Source organism: Bombina bombina, chromosome 4 (genome assembly GCF_027579735.1).
Source record: "Bombina bombina isolate aBomBom1 chromosome 4, aBomBom1.pri, whole genome shotgun sequence".
Lineage (NCBI taxonomy): Eukaryota > Metazoa > Chordata > Amphibia > Anura > Bombinatoridae > Bombina > Bombina bombina.
In genome coordinates this window covers 1,156,770,004-1,156,791,362 of record NC_069502.1, presented here as the reverse complement: position 1 = coordinate 1,156,791,362, position 21,359 = coordinate 1,156,770,004, and the positions used below count along the sequence as shown (strand labels likewise).

Below are 21,359 nucleotides of genomic sequence, written 5' to 3'. Positions count from 1 at the left end.
AGATCAGTCCAAGGGTACTTGGAAGCCAGCTCAGTCTTGGAACAAGTCCAAGCAGAATAAGAAGCCCACCAAAACAAAGTCGTCATGAAGGGGCGGCCCCCGACCGGTCCCCGGACCAAGTAGGGGGCAGATTATTTCTCTTCTCAGAGGCCTGGTTGCAGGATGTTCAGCCTCTCAGTGAGAGCTTGGGTGAAAGGTAGAGTCCGGAGATGCAGGGAGAGTCTTTCTGCGAAACCACCCTGACTCATTTTAACAGCTCCATAAGCAATCAGCGTTGACAAGTTTCGCTGCCTGCTTCCTACGCTCAAGTCCATGTCAGGAGCGATGCTACTACACTGTCACACTTAAGAGGCCATGTTCCTGTTCCACAGTGTAGATTCTGGTAAGATCGTTTCATTTTTATACACATAATGAGAATGCAGAAGACAGGGTCACAGTGTGATGCCTCTTATCTTTATAGAATCAAGGGTTAATATCCCTAGTAAGGGGATTATTGAACAGGGGGGGTTTACACATAATATTGTTTATTGTGTCATTGCTGCGATATGTGTGAGATGAGGCTCTGGCAATAGGTGAACTTCAGTTTCTTTCCGGGAGTATTTGCGCGGCTGTTTTGGTGCGCTTTCTCCCTAGTGCAGGGGCGGTCCTGTGAGGCATTCCTTCTGACTGGGTGTGGCCTAATCTACTTCCTTGCTTGACTGGCGGTGCAGATGACATAACGATTTCTGTGGTCCGGGTCCTAGGAGATGGTGAGTGCCCCGGCCATTGGTGGTTATAAAGGTGCCATTGTTTATATTTTATAACTAGTCCGTAATAAAGCTGCAAGCTATGGCGGACTCTGATGTGTTAGAGGGTACTCCCTCTTTAAGTCTAGTACCTGTGTTTATGGTGAGGAGGTTCCGGTAGATTCGCCTGCTCAACTATGTTCTCCTTGCCTTGATAAGGTCTCGACTTCTCGAAAGAAGAGAATGTCTAGTACTATTGAGCTGTCCACCTCTGAGGGCTCTCCGTCCCATGAGGTGCGTCCCCTACATTCATCTCTGAGTACACATGCAGCGCCCCAGGGCATGTCTATTTCTCCTTCGGGGAAATTCGTTGGCTGTCAGACTTTGCGTATCAACTGCAAATGGCGGTCTTTAAGGTGATTAGTGCCTTACCACGTTCTGCTAAGCGCAAGCATAGGGTAAAATATGGCGATCCGGCCCAGGAGTCATATACTTTATACTATGGATATCTCGGAAAGGTTATCCGCTGACAAGGACAACTACGACTCTTTGGAGGACTTTCCTTCTGGGTCGGAATCCATGTCATCTAAAGCTCCACCTGCAGAGGAGTCTAACTTTAGGTTTAGGATGGAAAATTTGCGCTTTTTGCTGAAGCAGGTGCTTGCTACTCTCGAGGTTCCGGAACCGAAGCTACCGGAGGAACCTTCGATTCCTAAGCTTGATAAAGTGTATGAGGACAAGGTGGTACCTCAGACCTTCCCGGTTCCTGTTAAGATGGCTAACATTATTAAGAATGAATGGGAGCAATTAGGTTCTTCCTTTTCCCCTTCTTCTTGCTTTAAAAAAACTCTTCCCCATTCCGGACTCTCAGCTCGAGCTATGGGGGACCGTCCCTAAGGTGGATGGTGCTATCTCTACGCTTGCAAAGCGGACGACGATTCCTCTTGAGGATAGTTTGTTGTTCAAAGAGCCCATGGATAAAAAGTTAGAAAACATGTTAAGGAAAATGTTTCAACACAAAGGGTTTGTTTTTCAGCTGGCAGCGGCGGTAGCGGCGGTTGCTGGAGCTGCGACATATTGGTGCAAATCTGTCTGATATGGTCGAGAGGGAGACTCCCCTTGACGAAATACAAGAGAGAATTAAGGCTTTGAGGGTAGCTAATTCTTTAATTTGTGATGCCAATATGCAAATTATTCGCATGAATGCTAAGGTTTCAGGGTTTTCTGTCCTAGCCCGCAGAGCTCTGGGGCTAAAGTTGTATTCTGCGGACATGACCTCTAAGTCCAGACTGTTATCTCTTCCCTTTTTAGGGAAAGATCCTGTTCTGTCAAGGACTGGACTCGATCGTATCCACGGTGACGGGAGGCAAGGGTGCTTTCCTACCGCAGGATAAGAAGGTTAAGCCTAAGGGATCTACTTTTCGTCCCTTTCGTGCGGACAAGGCCCAACGCCAGAAACCCGCAGCAAAAGCAGATCAGTCCAAGGGTACTTGGAAGCCAGCTCAGTCTTGGAACAAGTCCAAGCAGAATAAGAAGCCCGCCAAAACAAAGTCGTCATGAAGGGGCGGCCCCCGACCGGTCCCCGGACCAAGTAGGGGGCAGATTATCTCTCTTCTCAGAGGCCTGGTTGCAGGATGTTCAGGACCCTTGGGTTCTGGAGGTTGCCGCCCAAGGATACAGGATAGGGTTCAGAACTCATCCGCCCAGGGGCTGATTCCTCCTGTCAAATCTTTCTTCCAGACCAGAAAAGAGAGAAGCCTTTCTAGAATATGTGAGGGATCTTTCTTCTCTCAGAGTTATTGTACCAGTACCCCCAGCAGAAATGGGTCTAGGGTACTATTCAAACCTTTTCGTGGTCCCAAAGATGGAGGGCACGTACCGCCCGATTCTAGACCAAAAATGTTTAAACAAGGTTATGGCTGTTCCATCGTTCAAAATGGAAACAATCAGAGCTATTCTGCCACAAGTTCAAGAGGGTCAGTTCATGACGACAATAGACTTGAAGGATGCCTACCTTCATGTGCCAATCCACAGGGATCACTTAAAGTTCCTGAGATTTGCGTTATTGCACCAACATTTCCAGTTTGTGGCCCATCTCTTTGGTCTGGTGACGGCCCCCGAGAGTCTTCACAAAGGTTCTGGGAGCGCTGCTTGCAGTAGCTAGATCCAGAGTCATTGCTGTGACGCCCTATCTGGAATAAACTCAGGAGAGAGCTCCCTGATTCCCAGCAACAGGGTGGAGGTCCTGGGAACAATAACAGATTCTATATCCATGAGGATATATCTCACAGATCAGTGACGCAGGAAGATTGCATCTGCCTGTCTTGCCCTTCAGTCCTATTCCAGTCCCTCTGTGGCGCAGGGTATGGAGGTGATCGGGCTCATGGTATCCAGCATCAATGTCATTCAATTCGCCAGGTTCCATCTCAGACCTCTTCAATTGTGCATGTTGAGACAGTGGAACAGCGATAATAAAGATCTATCACAACAGATTTCTCTGGACGATCGGACAAGGCACTCCCTCTCTAGGTGGATCCGTCCGGAACAACTGTCCCAAGGGACATCCTTCCTGGACCGTCCTGGGAGATTGTGACCACAGACGCAAGTCTGGCAGGATGAGGAGCTGTTTGGGGTGTCAGGATGGCACAGAGAAAATGGTCTCGAGATGAGTCTCTCCTCCCGATCAATATTTTGGAACTTCGAGCGATCTACAATGCTCTGAAGGCGTGGCCTCTTCTGGGGTTGTTCAGCTTCATCAGATTCCAGACAGACAACATTACCTTGGTGGCTTACATCAACCATCGGGGGGGAGCAAGCAGCTCACTAGTGATGAGGTAGGTTTCTCGGATATTGGAATGGGCAGAGTCCCACGGCTGCTCGCTCTCAGGAATCCACATTCCGGGTGTGGACCAGGGATCCCCAGGCAGAGCTGATAGATGCCTTGGCGGTACCTTGGGAGTTCATCCTAGTTTACATTTTTCAACTGTTGCCACTTCTACCTCCTGTAGTGGCCCGCATCAAGCAGGAGGAAGCTTCGGCTATTCTGATTGCTCCATCGTGGCCGCAGAAGACGTCGTTTGCGGATCTGGTGAGGATGTCATTGTCTCCTCCATGGAAATTACCCTGTCGCAGGGATCTGTTGGTCTCTGTTGGTCCAGGGTCCTTTTCAACATCAAAATCTAGATTCTCTGAGGCCGACTGAGTGTAGATTGAATGCTTAGTCTTGGCCAAGAGAGGGTTTTCTGAGAGAGTGATTGATACTCTCGTTTAGGCCAGGAAGCCAGTCATTCATCACATCTATCATAAGGTGTAGAGGCCTTACTTTTCCTGGTGTTAGAAGCATGGATATCCTTGGCACAAGGTTATGTATCCAGGATTCTGTCCTTTCTCCAGGATGGACTAGAGAAAGGGCTTGCTGGCAGTTCCTTGAAGGGACAGATTTTTGCATTATCTGTTCTGTTACACAAGAGGCTCGCTAAGCTTCCTGATATTCAGTCTTTTGTTCAGGCTTTGGAGCTTGAACTTGGTTCTGAAGGTGTTGCAGAGGGTTCCGTTTGAACCTATGCACTCTGTTGACATTAAGATTCTTTCTTGGAAGGTTCTTTTTCTGTTGGCTATTGCATCGGCACGCAGAGTATCTGAGTTGGCCGGCCTTGTAATGTGAGCCTCCTTATCTGTTTTTCCATGCTGATAAGGCGTTTCTTCACACTGGTTTGGGATTTCTTCCCAAGGTTGTGTCTAAACGTAACATCAATCAGGAAATCGTTGTTCTATCCTTGTGTCCTAACCCCTCTTCTCCTAAGGAGAGGTTACTTCATAATCTGGATGTGGTTTGAGCTTTGATGTTCTATCTTCAGGCTACGTAGGATTTCAGACAGACTACATCTCTTTTTGTGGTGTATTCAGGGAATCTCAAGGGGCAGAAAGCCTCTACAACTTCTTTGTCCTTTTGGTTGAGGAGCATGATTTGCTTGGCCTATGAGACAGCTGGACATAAGGCTCCTCAGAGGATCACGGCTCATTCTACTAGAGCTGTGGCTTCTTTGTGGGCCTTCAAGAATGAGGTTTCTATGGAGCAGATTTGTAAGGCGGCTACTTGGTCCTTCTAACATACCTTTACAAAATTTTACAAATTTGACGTTTTTGCTTCGGCAGAAGCAGTTTTCGGGAGAAAGGTTTTACAGGTTGTGGTGCCCTCAGATTAGGGTCCGCCTTTTGCCCTCCCGTTTTCATTAAGTGTCCTCTAGAGCTTGGGTATTTGTTCCCAAAGTAATGAATGAAGCCGTGGACTCTTCTCCCCTTTAGATAGAAAATATAAATTATGCTTACCTGATAATTTCATTTCCATCGTGGGGAGGAGAGTCCACGGCTCCCGCCCTTTGCTCCGGTGGGCAGAACTAAATTTAGTTTGTTCTTCTGACACCATTTATACCCTGATATTTCTCCTACTGTTCCTTGGTCCCTCAGCAGAATGACTGGGGGATGAGGGAAGTGGGGGAGGTATTTAAGCCTTTGGCTGGGGTGTCTTTGCCTCCACCTGGTGGCCAGGTTCTTATTTCCCACAAGTAATGAATGAAGCCGTGGACTCTCCTCCCCACGATGGAAATGAAATTATCAGGTAAGCATAATTTATATTTTTTCCAATACATATGCTTTTAAATACATTGATAAAAGTTATGATTGTTTTAGTGATAGCTTAATTTGTGTACAGAGTATATGTGCATATTCGTGTGCACCTACATTTAAACACCATGCTTGCTCACAGAGGCAGTGATGTCATGTATTTGTCTGAGATGACGCAAATGTAGAAATTACAGTTATGCTCTCTGAACAGATGCTGGGCCAGATTACATGTGGAGCGCTAACAGCTACATGCAAGTAATAAGGAGTTTTATTGCGGATGTTTGCACGTGTCAAGTTTTCCGCTCATATTAAGTTGAGAGTAAATGTGATAGCTTGAGCGCAATCGTGATTTACGCTGGAATGATTACCACAATCTCAGAGCTCTGGTTAACTATTTCGCTGAGATGTATATATATATATGTATATATATATTTGTACATATGCATTTATATGTGTATTTGTGTATTTACAGGAATATATACACATATAAACACATAAATACATATATATGTGCATTTGAGCGCTATGCAGTAAAGTAGATGAAAACATGTGAAAAACATATTTATGCAATATTTATATTTAATAAAGTATTATACTGTGTATTTACTGTAAATATTTCACATTCCAATGTTCTGCACATAGCAGAAAATGTTAAATAGATATTCCTATATATATATATATCATACCTATATATATATATATATATATATATATATATATATATATATATATAGGTATCCATATATATTGTACCAGAAAACATCATATATATATATATATATATATATATATATATATATATATATATATATATATATATATATATACATGTACGAAAAAGTTAGATATATAGGACTATACATAGTTCTTTCTTGTTTTCCTGCATTTCCAAAACACTTAGGTATGAATTCTGATTGATTAATCAGACCATTACACTATGTAGCAGCATGCAGGACTTTCATATAGACAACCCGGAAATGTTTTTAACCATTACAATATCATTTTAACTCTAGTATGTAGCTTATTAAGATTCACATTTCTTATTTAGTTGTCTTCTTGTTCTTTTCTCTTATACTTTTTCTTTTCTTTTTTTCTGTTTTACTTTTATTCCTTTATCACCTTGTTTTTTACATTATTGTTTTCTTTCTAAAGTAACCACTATGTATTTTCTTTATTTTGGAGACTGTGTTCACAAAAAACTATTTTATAATATGCAATTGTAAAATGATGTTGTATTCAATTCCAATGTATCATCTCTCAAGTGTATATTGTTGTACCACAGGGTGGAGTCTATTTAACACTCCCCTTAAGTATAGACCAATGAGACTTAACCAATTTACTCTCTCACCTTATTTAATCTCACCTGTGGTATCATACCAGCTATCTCTGAGGAAGTGCATGAGAGCATGCACGAAACATGTCAGATAGAATGAAGCTGCCTTATCTGTCAAAAAACACTACTGACATTGGCTACCAGTCCGGAATCGTTGTCTCTTTTTTTTAGTTTATATATATATATATATATATATAAAAACATAGAAAAAAAGCGCACTCCTAGGGATCCTTGCTCAGGTACTTTTCATAGTGAACGTTACACATTACTTACCCCAACACCCCTTAAATGCAGCAAACAACCAATGTGACCCGGCCGGGCCTGCACGCTCTCCCGGGTAGCTCCGCCCCCAACAGGTGACGTCATCATCCCGGGCAACGTGAGTCCGGTCAGCAAGAACCATGAATAAGTGCACCCTATAAAATAACATAACATAACAATAAAATCATGAATTAGGCAAGATGTTGGAAAACATATACAAAGTCACAGCTGCAAAGAGTGACCAGGATCAATTCGGAAGAGGACAAAAAGTTGATTCAGCTATCAGAAATGCAAACCCGTTTTGAAGCCTGCCAATATCCGGTCAAATTACTCCGAAATCAATGTGAAATGGTGTTGAATGATACTCAAAGAACACCAAGAAAAGAAGAGAACAGAATGACGTTTGTCACGACCTATACGGGTGATAAGAATGGTATGGCGTCAGCAATTAGAAAACATTGGGACATTATTAGTAGTGATAATACGCTGCCCTCCTGAATTCATCACCACCAAGAATAGGCTACAAAAGGGCAAGATCTCTGAGAGACCATCTAGTCCAGACTGACCCGCAACAAGCATATAAAAAGTGCACATGGCTTGATACTAACAAACCTGGGGTCTACAGATGCCTGGGTTGTACAACCTGTGGAGGGCTGATTACTGGCTCCTCGTTCACACATCACTACAAGAGGAAAATGTTCAAACACAAGTATAGGCTTATGTGTACGACTACACACATAGTCTACTTACTCCATTGCCCATGTGGCTTATATTATGTTGGAAAGACTGTTGATGATTAACGTACCCGGATGGCGAACCATCGTTCTGCAATCAGATTGGCATTGAAGCAGGGAAGTGCAGAACAACCTGTTGCCAGACATTTCCAGCAGTTACAGCACAGAGTGTCGGATTTAAAATATACAATAATCGACCATGTGCCACCGTTGTCCAGGGGTGGGGACCGCGACAGGATACTACTGCAGAAGGAGGCCAGATGGACATACCATTGGCAGACACTGGTGCCTAAAGGCTTGAACACCCATTTGGACTGGCAGGCCTTTCTGTAATAGTCTATTAGGCCGCTTTTCTCAGAATAATTGCATCCACTCTATCTAGGGAGTAATAGCCCTGAGAGAGAGATATAAACACACAGTTTGGACATGGAGAGTCCATTGATCCATAAATAATGAGAGTCCTGTTTCATTATTATATTTTACTTTATCCGCATCTAGTTCAGCTATAATATAGCCAAATGCTTTATAATCTTAGATGGATATGGTACCTCATATTGTTTGTATATTCTCGTAACATATAGCACGTTGTTCTGCATTTGTTTAAGATATATTCATGTTACTATGACTATACATGCTCTATCCTATTATTATGAATATGTTCCAGGGCTTATTTTGTTTTTACCCCTGATTTAACTGCCTTATTTTAATTTAATCTATTTGGTATAGACCATCAGATGTGCATATCTTTGTACACTATTTGTGGACTTTCTCTGTTATATATCATTACACACATATCTAGCGCATTAGTATGCACACCTGCTGTGTCTATTTCAAAGGTTCTATCTCATGTCATTACTTGCATTTACTTGCCGGCATATGAACTCCCCCATTATATTATGAGGTTACAGTTATGATGATTATTAAACATGATTGTACTCTGTTCATTGTTTAGCCTTGTTGTCATGACTACTGTTGTTTGCATATCCAGCTCCGTGGGCTTTCCTGATTGGCCTTCGGAGGGTCACATGACTAATAAGCGTCTCTTTGCTTTTTTGCTCCTATTTGCTGCTAATGCACCGTGGGGCTGGTTATGCGAGACAACAGTATTTATTATCTGCTTCCTCTTATAGTTGTTTATACATTATTCGGACGAAATAATACTTGCGATTGACTTAGTGATTTAGGATTGGTTGTTTTAGTGTCACGTGCCACGCAAGCTTTGCTGTTGATGGTTGCTATGACAACCTGTTGCGGCGCATTAGACACTCTACACAAACAATCTAAACTGCCCCCTTTGTGGTATATGTTTTCCAACATCTTGCCAAATTCATGATTTTATTGTTATGTTATGTTATTTTATAGGGTGCACTTATTCATGGTTCTTGCTGACCGGACTCACGTTGCCCGGGATGATGACGTCACCTGTTGGGGGCGGAGCTACCCGGGAGAGCGTGCAGGCCCGGCCGGGTCACATTGGTTGTTTGCTGCATTTAAGGGGTGTTGGGGTAAGTAATGTGTAACACTTTTTTGGTCTGAGGACGGACGTTATGCGTCCGAAAACGTTCACTATTAAAAGTACCTGAGCAAGGATCCCTAGGAGTGCGCTTTTTTTCTATGTTTGTATGCCTGTTTTGCTGCACCCAGGGTATTGGATTAACTGACAGCTTGGAGTGCAATCTCCTTCTAACTTTTATATATATATATATATATATATATATATATATATATATATATATATATATATGGAACGATAGAATGTAGAGAAGCGCACAAGAAAGGCACCCCTAGTGAAGCCTGTTTATACTAATGTATAGAGCAAAACAAAGCAAATAGAACCACTCACGTGATTTGACCTCAATCAATATGAGGTATAGATAAGACACCGGTATAAGATGGTACAGACGATCTCTCCTTCTGTTTTCCCTTATTCCCAGTTGTCCCCTGTAGTCCCTCCGGAACTGTATTTCCACGGTATGATGTCTGTGAAAGTGAAAGTCAAGTCCACTCGCAGTATGGGGCTGATTAGGGTTATATAACAATAAATGTAAGCCTTAAACCGTGCAGAGATGTTCAAAGCAAACAAGTTTATTAGTACATGTACATAACCACATAAAAATACATAAAATGTTAAAAAGCCACTGCAATGGCTGTAGAGAAAATGCAGCACGAACGGATGGGATCAGTATCAGTGCTTGTATACTTCACAATCCCTCCGTTATTGAGCTGCTTGTCTGTAGCAAAAAACTAGGCCCACTCTACACCAGGTACCTCTAGGTAACGATCACACAATTATGTGTGATACAATATACCCAGTGTTCCTGTATCAAACGAGTATCGGGCCGTACGTGTGGCGGGGGGCGGAGCCTTACGCGTTTCGAAACACTATTGGTTTCTTCGTCAGAGGTAGGGGCCGTCCCCCTCCTGTCTGGCTATATATTGCGTAAACCTGGCTCTATGTTGGAGTAATTATTCATAACGCCGCCATCTTTGTTTATGGCAAAATCACCTTATATAAAATGTAAATATACATGGTGCATATCCTATGTTCGTTCTTTTCAAAAAAAGTTTTTTCATTATATATAAAACTGCAGTGTGTCTTTCCATTACTTACAATATTTACACAATAAGTTTCCTGTTAAAAACGTATTTCTTTACAAGCTTCTACTGAATCAAAATTTTTGGTTACATATTAAAAAGTAAAAAGTGTATAAAAACGTATATAAGTAAGTATATGGCTAGTTACTACCAAATCGTATTATTCTATACATATCTATACTTGGTTCTATATAAACCACATTGTACCCTAAAATGTACTTATTCATGAGACTCCCATTTTTTAAAAAATATCGTTAAAACATATTACAATAAAATATAACGATAAAATTAAAATAAAAATGAATATGAATATAGCAGCATCACATAATTGGTTTGTTAGAACACATCTTTACTGTGTATGGGCAATTTTTTGTAGAATTAGAAGGAGTGGAGTAAAACCATTCTTTACCTATGTGCTTATAAATATTTGACTATTAAGTACAAATTTCCACATAAAGATATATAGGAAGAATTTAAAGGAAGGCAGCTAGATCTATGTCTTTATTTAACCCATTCGGTTCCAGTGTATTCAACGTAAAGATCCAGAATGTTTCTCTCTTCCTTAGTTCTAGAAGTCTGCTGCCCCCTCTAATACCCGTGTCTACCTGTTCTATTGCTTTTATAAAAAAATCATTTTTATTTTTCTTATGAACTTGATTGAAATGTTGGATCAGAGGCGTGTTAAGACTGCCTGCTTCAATATTTTTAATATGTTCCAAACATCTGGTTTTGAGGTTTCTCTTTGTACGCCCTATATACCTAAGTGGAGTACTGCATGTACACTCCAACATGTACACTACATAATCAGACTTACAGTTAAGTAGTTTTTTTATTTTAAATTGTTCCACTTCACTAGTTTTTATTACAAATTTATTATATGCTTTGGATGAGTGTGTGTGTTCACAGCAAACACAGTTCTTTCTAAAACATTTATGGAATCCCTTTATAACTGATGTGGTTATTTTATTTCTTTGGAGAGTTTCCTTTTTCTTACTGATCATGCTGGGGGCTATTGTTGACTTGAGGCTTAGATTCTTTTTATAAATAACGTCCGGTGTATTCCCGATAGCTTCTTTTAAAAGTGGGTCTTTCTGTAGTATCCCCCAGTGTTTTTTTAAAATGTTTTTTATTTGCCAATATCCATCATTAAATGTTGTTACAAATTTAATTTTACTTTTATTTTTATTTTTTCCTTTATTTTTTTGCACATTTACATTATGTACCAGAGAGTGTCTATCCAGTCGCTTAGCTTTTTTATATGCACTTTGTACAACTGTGTCTGGATACTTTTTTTCTTTAAATTTTTGTTGTAACTGTTCTGCCTCTTTCTCAAAGTTCTCTATTTCTGTACAGTTCCTTCTGAGTCGCTGAAATTGACCGTATGGTATGTTCTCTATCCACCCTGGATGGTGAGCACTTCTGGCGTCCAGATACCCATTTGTATCTGTCTGTTTTCTGTACAGACTGCTCCTTATCGTACCATCCAGGGTGGACAGAGTAACATCCAGAAAGTCAATATGAGTGTTGTTTATAGTGTCAGTGAATTTTAGGTTCATATTGTTCTTATTTAGATATTCCACAAATAGTTTCCATTCCTCATCCTCTCCTTCCCAGATGACTAGAATATCATCTATGAACCTACGCCATAATTTAATCTGGCCATACTTGTATCCACTTTTATCATACACCATGTCTTTTTCAAATGCCCCCATATAAAGATTAGAGAAATTTGGCGCACATTTGGTGCCCATCGCAGTCCCCGTTTTTTGTACATAGAACTTATCTTCAAATAAAAAATAGTTATTTTCAAGTACAAGTTTGATAGAGTCTACAATAAACATCTTTTGATTCTCTGCCATGTGATCTGTCTGTTCTATAAACAGTTTTATAGCACTTATACCTTGCTGGTGGGGAATAGAGGTATATAGGGCTGTGACGTCTAAAGTGGCCCACTTGTAGGTAGGTCTCCACTCAAATTGTTCTATAATTTGTAGAAGATGTGGAGTATCTCTAAGGTATGATCTTAATTCCATTACCATAGGTCTTAAAAATATATCTACATACTCGGACAATCTGGAGGTCAGGGAATCAATACCCGAGATTATCGGTCTGCCTGGTGGCTTGTCTAGATGTTTATGTATTTTTGGGAGGTAATAGTATATGGCTATTTTTGGGTCCTGGTTAGCTAGATATCTCCAGTCTCTAATATCTATAATCTTCTCTTGAAAACCCCAGTTTATATGTTCCATATATTCATTAAGTAAAACATTAGTTGGATCACTTCTACCTAGGCATCTATAAGTTTCCTCATCTGACAGTTGCCTATAGGATTCTTCTAAGTAATCTTTTTTGTTTAGGAGGACTATTCCACCTCCTTTGTCCGCTTCCCTGATTATTATTTCCTCATTCTCAGCCAGTCCTTTTAAAGCCTGCTTTTCTTTTAGACTTAAATTGTGTTTTTTAACTTTATAGTCTTTACAAAGGGTGGTACATTCCTGTAATATTATATCCTTAAATTGTATGATATGTCTGCCTTGGGACTGGACCGGGAAGAAAATAGATTTAGGCATCATAAAAAGAGAACACTCTCTACAGATATACAAATTGTAGAAGGTAATGATGGGCAAGTAACAGTAACAAATCCTAGAGAACAATTCAGACAAATTGAAAAATTATTCAAATTACAAATTAAGAACTGGTGTGATATAATTGGGCTAGAAACCTATCTAAAAGCAGGGATTGTACCCAAAGGCCTCACATTGACAAAAACCCCTATATTCAACAGTACGGATATAGAATTATTAACAGAATGGGAATCAACTCTAGAGGAAAGTTCTATTAAATTAATGAAAATAATCATTAAATTTAGGGAAGCGAATTTAGAAAAAGTAACAGCAGAAATTAAAAAATTAGAAATTCAAGTTTCCCCCTTTAAAGGTGACCCCTACTTCAACAAACTGGATGGAGAGATTAGGGAACGAATGATAAAATTAGAAAGAGATCTGAAATTGAAAAAGAAAAAGAAATTTGAAAGAGATTTCATGGCTAAACATTCAGAAAATAATGGTAACATAGAAATAGAAGCAGATATTCCTAATACTCCTATTACCCCAGGAATAATTATAAATAATAATATTCCGGCCAGTAATAGACCAAATAGAGGTAGACTTATAGAGAGGAGACCCTCATCAGTCACCACACCAAACATCAAGTTTCAATTTCCAGAAAAGAATAAAAATAATAGCAATAAGATAAAAAGCAATAATGCCATGTATAAAAGACATACATCCGACTCATATAGAGGAGCGTATGGCTATAGTCAACCATATGATAGAAATATTTATACACAAGACACACCAACGTATGTTCAAGCACAAAGAGGCAGAAATAAGAGAGGCCATAGGGGAAACAACTATGGAAATAGAGGGAATTATAACTCTCATATGGATAGGAGCTACATACAAAAAGAGTTCCGGGACAATAAACAGAATGATAATGGTATGTGGAACTTAGGTGAGAACCCCTATAATAGAAATACACAACAAACAAGGGATTTTCACGAGAGACACCTCAGGGACGTACCCAGAGCACAATATGGAGACAGACCAGAGAGAGTAGAACCTCCACATACACATCTAGAATGGAGGCAAACAGATATACCAAAAGAATCAAGAAGGGGAAAAAGACATTTAGAAAACGAAGAGGATGTAGAGCAGGAAGGGCATTACAATTTAAAAAGAAGAAGAGAAACGAGACCCCTGTAGAAAGTGAGACGATCAAGATATTCAACTTGTCTACATATAATCTCAACCAAATTGAAACAGACCTGTTAAAAAGAGGCCTGTCTTTTGCCCCTACTAAAAAACCAAACCCCTTTTGAGCTGTTCGTAGATGTCAATAAGTTCATAAGAAAAATGACGTTAATTAGACACTTCGAAAAAGAAAAGAACAGCAGAAATATAAATGCTTTAACTCAATCGGATAAAGAAACTTTAGAAGCATTAATAGATCTAGAAAATGAGAACATAGAATTAACAAATATAATGGGAATAGATTTGAACCTAAATGAAGACATAGGAACTTCTTATGTACAAGAAACAAGAAGTATAATAAACAGTAATCTAAGGCCTAAATCTATTTTCTTCCCGGTCCAGTCCCAAGGCAGACATATCATACAATTTAAGGATATAATATTACAGGAATGTACCACCCTTTGTAAAGACTATAAAGTTAAAAAACACAATTTAAGTCTAAAAGAAAAGCAGGCTTTAAAAGGACTGGCTGAGAATGAGGAAATAATAATCAGGGAAGCGGACAAAGGAGGTGGAATAGTCCTCCTAAACAAAAAAGATTACTTAGAAGAATCCTATAGGCAACTGTCAGATGAGGAAACTTATAGATGCCTAGGTAGAAGTGATCCAACTAATGTTTTACTTAATGAATATATGGAACATATAAACTGGGGTTTTCAAGAGAAGATTATAGATATTAGAGAGTGGAGATATCTAGCTAACCAGGACCCAAAAATAGCCATATACTATTACCTACCAAAAATACATAAAAATCTAGACAAGCCACCAGGCAGACCGATAATCTCGGGTATTGATTCCCTGACCTCCAGATTGTCCGAGTATGTAGATCTATTTTTAAGATCTATGGTAATGGAATTAAAATCATACCTTAGAGATACTCCACATCTTCTACAAATTATAGAACAATTTGAGTGGAGACCTACCTACAAGTGGGCAACCTTAGACGTCACAGCCCTATATACCTCTATTCCCCACCAGCAAGGTATAAGTGCTATAAAACTGTTTATAGAACAGACAGATCACATGGCAGAGAATCAAAAGATGTTTATTTTAGACTCTATCAAACTTGTACTTGAAAAGAACTATTTTTTATTTGAAGATAAGTTCTATATACAAAAAACGGGGACTGCGATGGGCACCAAATGTGCGCCAAATTTCGCTAATCTTTATATGGGGGCATTTGAAAAAGACATGGTGTATGATAAAAGTGGATACAAGTATGGCCAGATTAAATTATGGCGTAGGTTCATAGATGATATTCTAGTCATCTGGGAAGGAGAGGATGAGGAATGGAAACTATTTGTGGAATATCTAAATAAGAACAATATGAACCTAAAATTCACTGACACTATAAACAACACTCATATTGACTTTCTGGATGTTACTCTGTCCACCCTGGATGGTACAATAAGGAGCAGTCTGTACAGAAAACAGACAGATACAAATGGGTATCTGGACGCCAGAAGTGCTCACCATCCAGGGTGGATAGAGAACATACCATACGGTCAATTTCAGCGACTCGGAAGGAACTGTACAGAAATAGAGAACTTTGAGAAAGAGGCAGAACAGTTACAACAAAAATTTAAAGAAAAAAAGTATCCAGACACAGTTGTACAAAGTGCATATAAAAAAGCTAAGCGACTGGATAGACACTCTCTGGTACATAATGTAAATGTGCAAAAAAATAAAGGAAAAAATAAAAATAAAAGTAAAATTAAATTTGTAACAACATTTAATGATGGATATTGGCAAATAAAAAACATTTTAAAAAAACACTGGGGGATACTACAGAAAGACCCACTTTTAAAAGAAGCTATCGGGAATACACCGGACGTTATTTATAAAAAGAATCTAAGCCTCAAGTCAACAATAGCCCCCAGCGTGATCAGTAAGAAAAAGGAAACTCTCCAAAGAAATAAAATAACCACATCAGTTATAAAGGGATTCCATAAATGTTTTAGAAAGAACTGTGTTTGCTGTGAACACACACACTCATCCAAAGAATATAATAAATTTGTAATAAAAACTAGTGAAGTGGAACAATTTAAAATAAAAAAACTACTTAACTGTAAGTCTGATTATGTAGTGTACATGTTGGAGTGTACATGCAGTACTCCACTTAGGTATATAGGGCGTACAAAGAGAAACCTCAAAACCAGATGTTTGGAACATATTAAAAATATTGAAGCAGGCAGTCTTAACACGCCTCTGATCCAACATTTCAATCAAGTTCATAAGAAAAATAAAAATGATTTTTTTATAAAAGCAATAGAACAGGTAGACACGGGTATTAGAGGGGGCAGCAGACTTCTAGAACTAAGAAAGAGAGAAACATTCTGGATCTTTACGTTGAATACACTGGAACTGAATGGGTTAAATAAAGACATAGATCTAGCTGCCTTCCTTTAAATTCTTCCTATATATCTTTATGTGGAAATTTGTACTTAATAGTCAAATATTTATAAGCACATAGGTAAAGAATGGTTTTACTCCACTCCTTCTAATTCTACAAAAAATTGCCCATACACAGTAAAGATGTGTTCTAACAAACCAATTATGTGATGCTGCTATATTCATATTCATTTTTATTTTAATTTTATCGTTATATTTTATTGTAATATGTTTTAACGATATTTTTTTAAAAATGGGAGTCTCATGAATAAGTACATTTTAGGGTACAATGTGGTTTATATAGAACCAAGTATAGATATGTATAGAATAATACGATTTGGTAGTAACTAGCCATATACTTACTTATATACGTTTTTATACACTTTTTACGTTTTATTTTTTAATATGTAACCAAAAATTTTGATTCAGTAGAAGCTTGTAAAGAAATACGTTTTTAACAGGAAACTTATTGTGTAAATATTGTAAGTAATGGAAAGACACACTGCAGTTTTATATATAAGGAAAAAAACTTTTTTTTTAAAAGAACGAACATAGGATATGCACCATGTATATTTACATTTTATCTAAGGTGATTTTGCCATAAACAAAGATGGCGGCGTTATGAATAATTACTCCAACATAGAGCCAGGTTTACGCAATATATAGCCAGACAGGAGGGGGGCGGCCCCTACCTCTGACGAAGAAACCAATAGTGTTTCGAAACGCGTAAGGCTCCGCCCCCCGCCACACGTACGGCCCGATACTCGTTTGATACAGGAACACTGGGTATATTGTATCACACATAATTGTGTGATCGTTACCTAGAGGTACCTGGTGTAGAGTGGGCCTAGTTTTTTGCTACAGACAAGCAGCTCAATAACGGAGGGATTGTGAAGTATACAAGCACTGATACTGATCCCATCCGTTCGTGCTGCATTTTCTCTACAGCCATTGCAGTGGCTTTTTAACATTATATGTATTTTTATGTGGTTATGTACATGTACTAATAAACTTGTTTGCTTTGAACATCTCTGCACGGTTTAAGGCTTACATTTATTGTTATATAACCCTAATCAGCCCCATACTGCGAGTGGACTTGACTTTCACTTTCACAGACATCATACTGTGGAAATACAGTTCCGGAGGGACTACAGGGGACAACTGGGAATAAGGGAAAACAGAAGGAGAGATCGTCTGTACCATCTTATACCGGTGTCTTATCTATACCTCATATTGATTGAGGTCAAATCACGTGAGTGGTTCTATTTGCTTTGTTTTGCTCTATACATTAGTATAAACAGGCTTCACTAGGGGTGCCTTTCTTGTGCGCTTCTCTACACTCTATTGTTTCAGAAATCTACTGGGAGGATCCACTTGCTCAAGAGGACTCTCTCTTTACCAGAAGAAGCTGCAGAGAACACGCAGGCACTGGGGAACCGATACAACAGTAGTCTTCAATTGACTGTATTGTATGCAACCCATTGACTTATAATATACTTGGTGCTGGATTAAGGTTGTATCTGAAATGAGTTTTGAATTGGGCTTGCACCTTTCATTTGACATATAAATTGTATTACTACAGATATATTGTAGACACTGTATAACAAGCTGTATATACTTATATAAGAGTAATACTAATTGAGGTTTATTTACAGTTAGATACTACTTCTATCATCCAGCATAAAACCCTGAGCGCAGACATTACCCTCTTTTTTCCATATATATATATATATATGTACAGTATATATCTATACCTATATATATATATATATATATATATATATATATATATATATATATATATATATATAGATATCAATATATATTGTACCATAAAACATTATATATATATATATATATATATATATATATAAATATTTATTTATGAATAAATAGAACATTGCCTGCTATGTGCAGAACATTGGATTGGGAAATAGTCATATTTTCATGGTGGGTTAGTGCACTTGAGAATTTGGGATCAGATTTGGGCGCAAGTAGGGTGTTAGGTTCCCCCCCTTTTTTCTCCTCTATGGGGAATAGGTTATCGCATGTGCGATATCCTAAGTTCGACTTTTTACTTTCAACTCATAATTCTAGCGCAACTCGACATGTGCGAAAAGCTTACTTCTAGCACAGCTAACTCTCGAGCGAGTATTAAATAGTGCTCCATTGTAATCTGGCCCACTGTGTTTAAAAGCAAGTGAACAGAGCATAGTACAAACTATCACAAAAACAGTGATAACTTTAATTACAAACATTTTTTTAATAAATGTCTAGTACAAAAATGCTTCTATTCAAAATGGAAGTGCATTAATCTAAATTTAATTTTTGAGTTATATGTCTCGTTAATATATTTTTCATTATCATGCTAGAATAGATATTGCGCTTCGCTTACCTTTTTAAACTTAGGAGCTCCAAGAGTATCTCGACCTTTTTTCATTAACTTATTCATGATCTGACTCTGTAGTCTTGCAGAATTTGTGTGGGATCCTAATTGTATAGCTGAAACCAGTAATTCATTTGCTCTTCTGTGTCCTTCACTGGCAGATGTCAGTCCGTTAACTCCAACTCCAATCAGGGATCTCTCTAGGTTAAAGGTTGGTACAGAATATTAGGTACATTAAATATAGATAACCGGCAAAATAATCTTGTTTATATGTCATTTTATATGAATGAAAAAAAATGAGGGGAATTAATAATCCTTTCATTTGCAATGAATAAAAAACATTTTGCAAACAGTGAATAAACAGGTCGGATTTAAAAAAAAACTTTGTTTGTACTATGCAGCCCACTTAAAGGGAAATAATATTCATATATGCTAAGGTACTTGAAAGTAATGCCGCATAACTGTAAAAAGCTGACAGGAAAATATCACATGAACATCTCTATGTAAAAAAGGAAGATATTTTACCTTACAATTTCCTCAGCTCACCAGTAAGAGCTGTGTAAACAGTTATACTTCAGTTAATGCCCACCTGAAGGTTTAAAAAAAATGAAGAAATGAATAGCAGCCAACAAGCATCAGCAGTGCTGAGGTCATGAACTGTTTTACAGTGATCTCATGAGATTTCATAGTAAACTTCCTTAAACCAAATAGGTAAATAACATAAGTGTGCATGAGGCACACTCCCTTGCAGGTCCCGGGACAGCCATTCTGACTGGCTGCTTAAAGTCCTTTACAATGAGGTGTGAATACTTAGGACATTTTGAGGTAAAATATCTTTTTTTTTGTACATAGAGATGTTCAGGAGATATTTTCTAGTCAGCTTTTTACAGCTATGCTGCATCACTTTCAAGTGTTTCAACATTTGGGTATCATGTCCATTTAATGGTATTTCTTTTTTCTCTCTTTAAAATGTGTGTGATTCAGATAGATCATTCAATTGTAAACAACTTTCCAATTGACTTCTATTATATATACTATATATATATTGTTTCATTCTCTTGGTATCCTTTGTTGAAAAGTATGCATAGGTAGGCTCAGGTGCCGCAAACACTTCTGGGAGCTAGATACTGATTGGTGGGTGCACATGTATGCCTCTTGTCATTGGCGTACCAGATATGTTCAGTTAGCTCCCAGTATACCAACGGATACCAAGAGAATTAAGAAAATTTGATAATAGAAGTAAATTTGAAAGTTGTTTAAAATTGTATGTTTTATCCAAATCAAATTTTGGGTTTCATGTCCATTTAATATGTAATTTGCAGTTCATTTTTTTTTAACTAAAATGCTCATAGACCTACCTCCATCTTCAACAGGCTGATAATACTTCTCATTGTTTACTGAATCAGATGTTAACAACGTGATATTCTGCAGCAGACTGCAATGAAACAACAATACAATTTATTCATTAATATATAAGTGAGCTATACACAATATTTAGTGACAAAAGAAAAACCCCTAAGGTTAATTTCAGAGTTCAAGTTCTCAGTCAAACATTTAAAAGCAAGGAAATATGTGTTTTTGCAACCCAGGTAGGAGGAAATATACATTTTAAATAACATGCCTCCCTACTAAGATCACGTTTTATTGGCACAGTAGAGAGGTGCAAAGATTAAAGAGAAAGCATGCAATTTTAAGCAACTTTCTAATTTATTTCTATCATCTAATTAATTTCATTCACTTGGTGTCCTTTGTTGAAAAAGCATATATAGATAGGCCCAGGAGCTACTGATTGGTAACTGCACATGTATGCCTCATGTTATTGGTTCACCCATGTGCATTACTATTTCTTCAACAAAAAATAATAAAAGAAGGAATCAAAATAAATAATAGAAGTAAATTGGAAAGTTGTTTAAAATTCTCTATCTAAATCATGAGAGAGAAAAAAAATGGGTTTCATGTCCCTTTAAGGTTTTCCTCACAGAGACAATTCCAACCCTTGTACTGAAATTATTTTTAAACTTCTGCACTCTTTACATTTAATTAATTCTATGCTTTTGTATGAAGAGATTTAGCAAATTCTGATGTGAAGCATCTTTGTAGGTTACTGTTTATACAAGTTTTTATACATCATATTAAAATTTTTGTGAAATGCTTATTTTATTGAGCACTATCCTATAAGTTATGTCCCTTAGTGAGATATACAACTGAAAGTGTAAAACGTGCCTTTAGATCATCCCGTCATGGACTTCATAGCACAGACAGATCATTTTAGATCACCTCACCTGAGCAGAGAGCTTTAGATCATAGAACCTAAGAGCTTTAGATCATAGAAGGGCTGGAGAGAAATCACACAAAATCTTTAGGATTTATTTTAAGACCTTATGTTGCAATGTATGTGTCACTTCTTCAAATCTAAAGCCAGATGATTAAACACTCGCTGGCATGGAGAGAAATCACACAACATTTTTGGGATTTTATTTTTAGACATTATAATGTAAT

At 38.2% G+C, this 21,359-nt stretch overlaps 1 protein-coding gene across 1 annotated transcript in view; it reads right to left on the bottom strand.

The window, feature by feature from the left end:
* DNAH14 (dynein axonemal heavy chain 14) overlaps window positions 1–21,359 on the bottom strand; it is a 746,387-nt gene that overhangs the window by 311,490 nt on the left and 413,538 nt on the right. Inside the window, 2 exon segments of the mRNA XM_053712788.1 lie at window positions 18,870–19,060; window positions 20,219–20,295. Of these exon segments, the coding sequence (XP_053568763.1) occupies window positions 18,870–19,060; window positions 20,219–20,295 (268 nt within the window).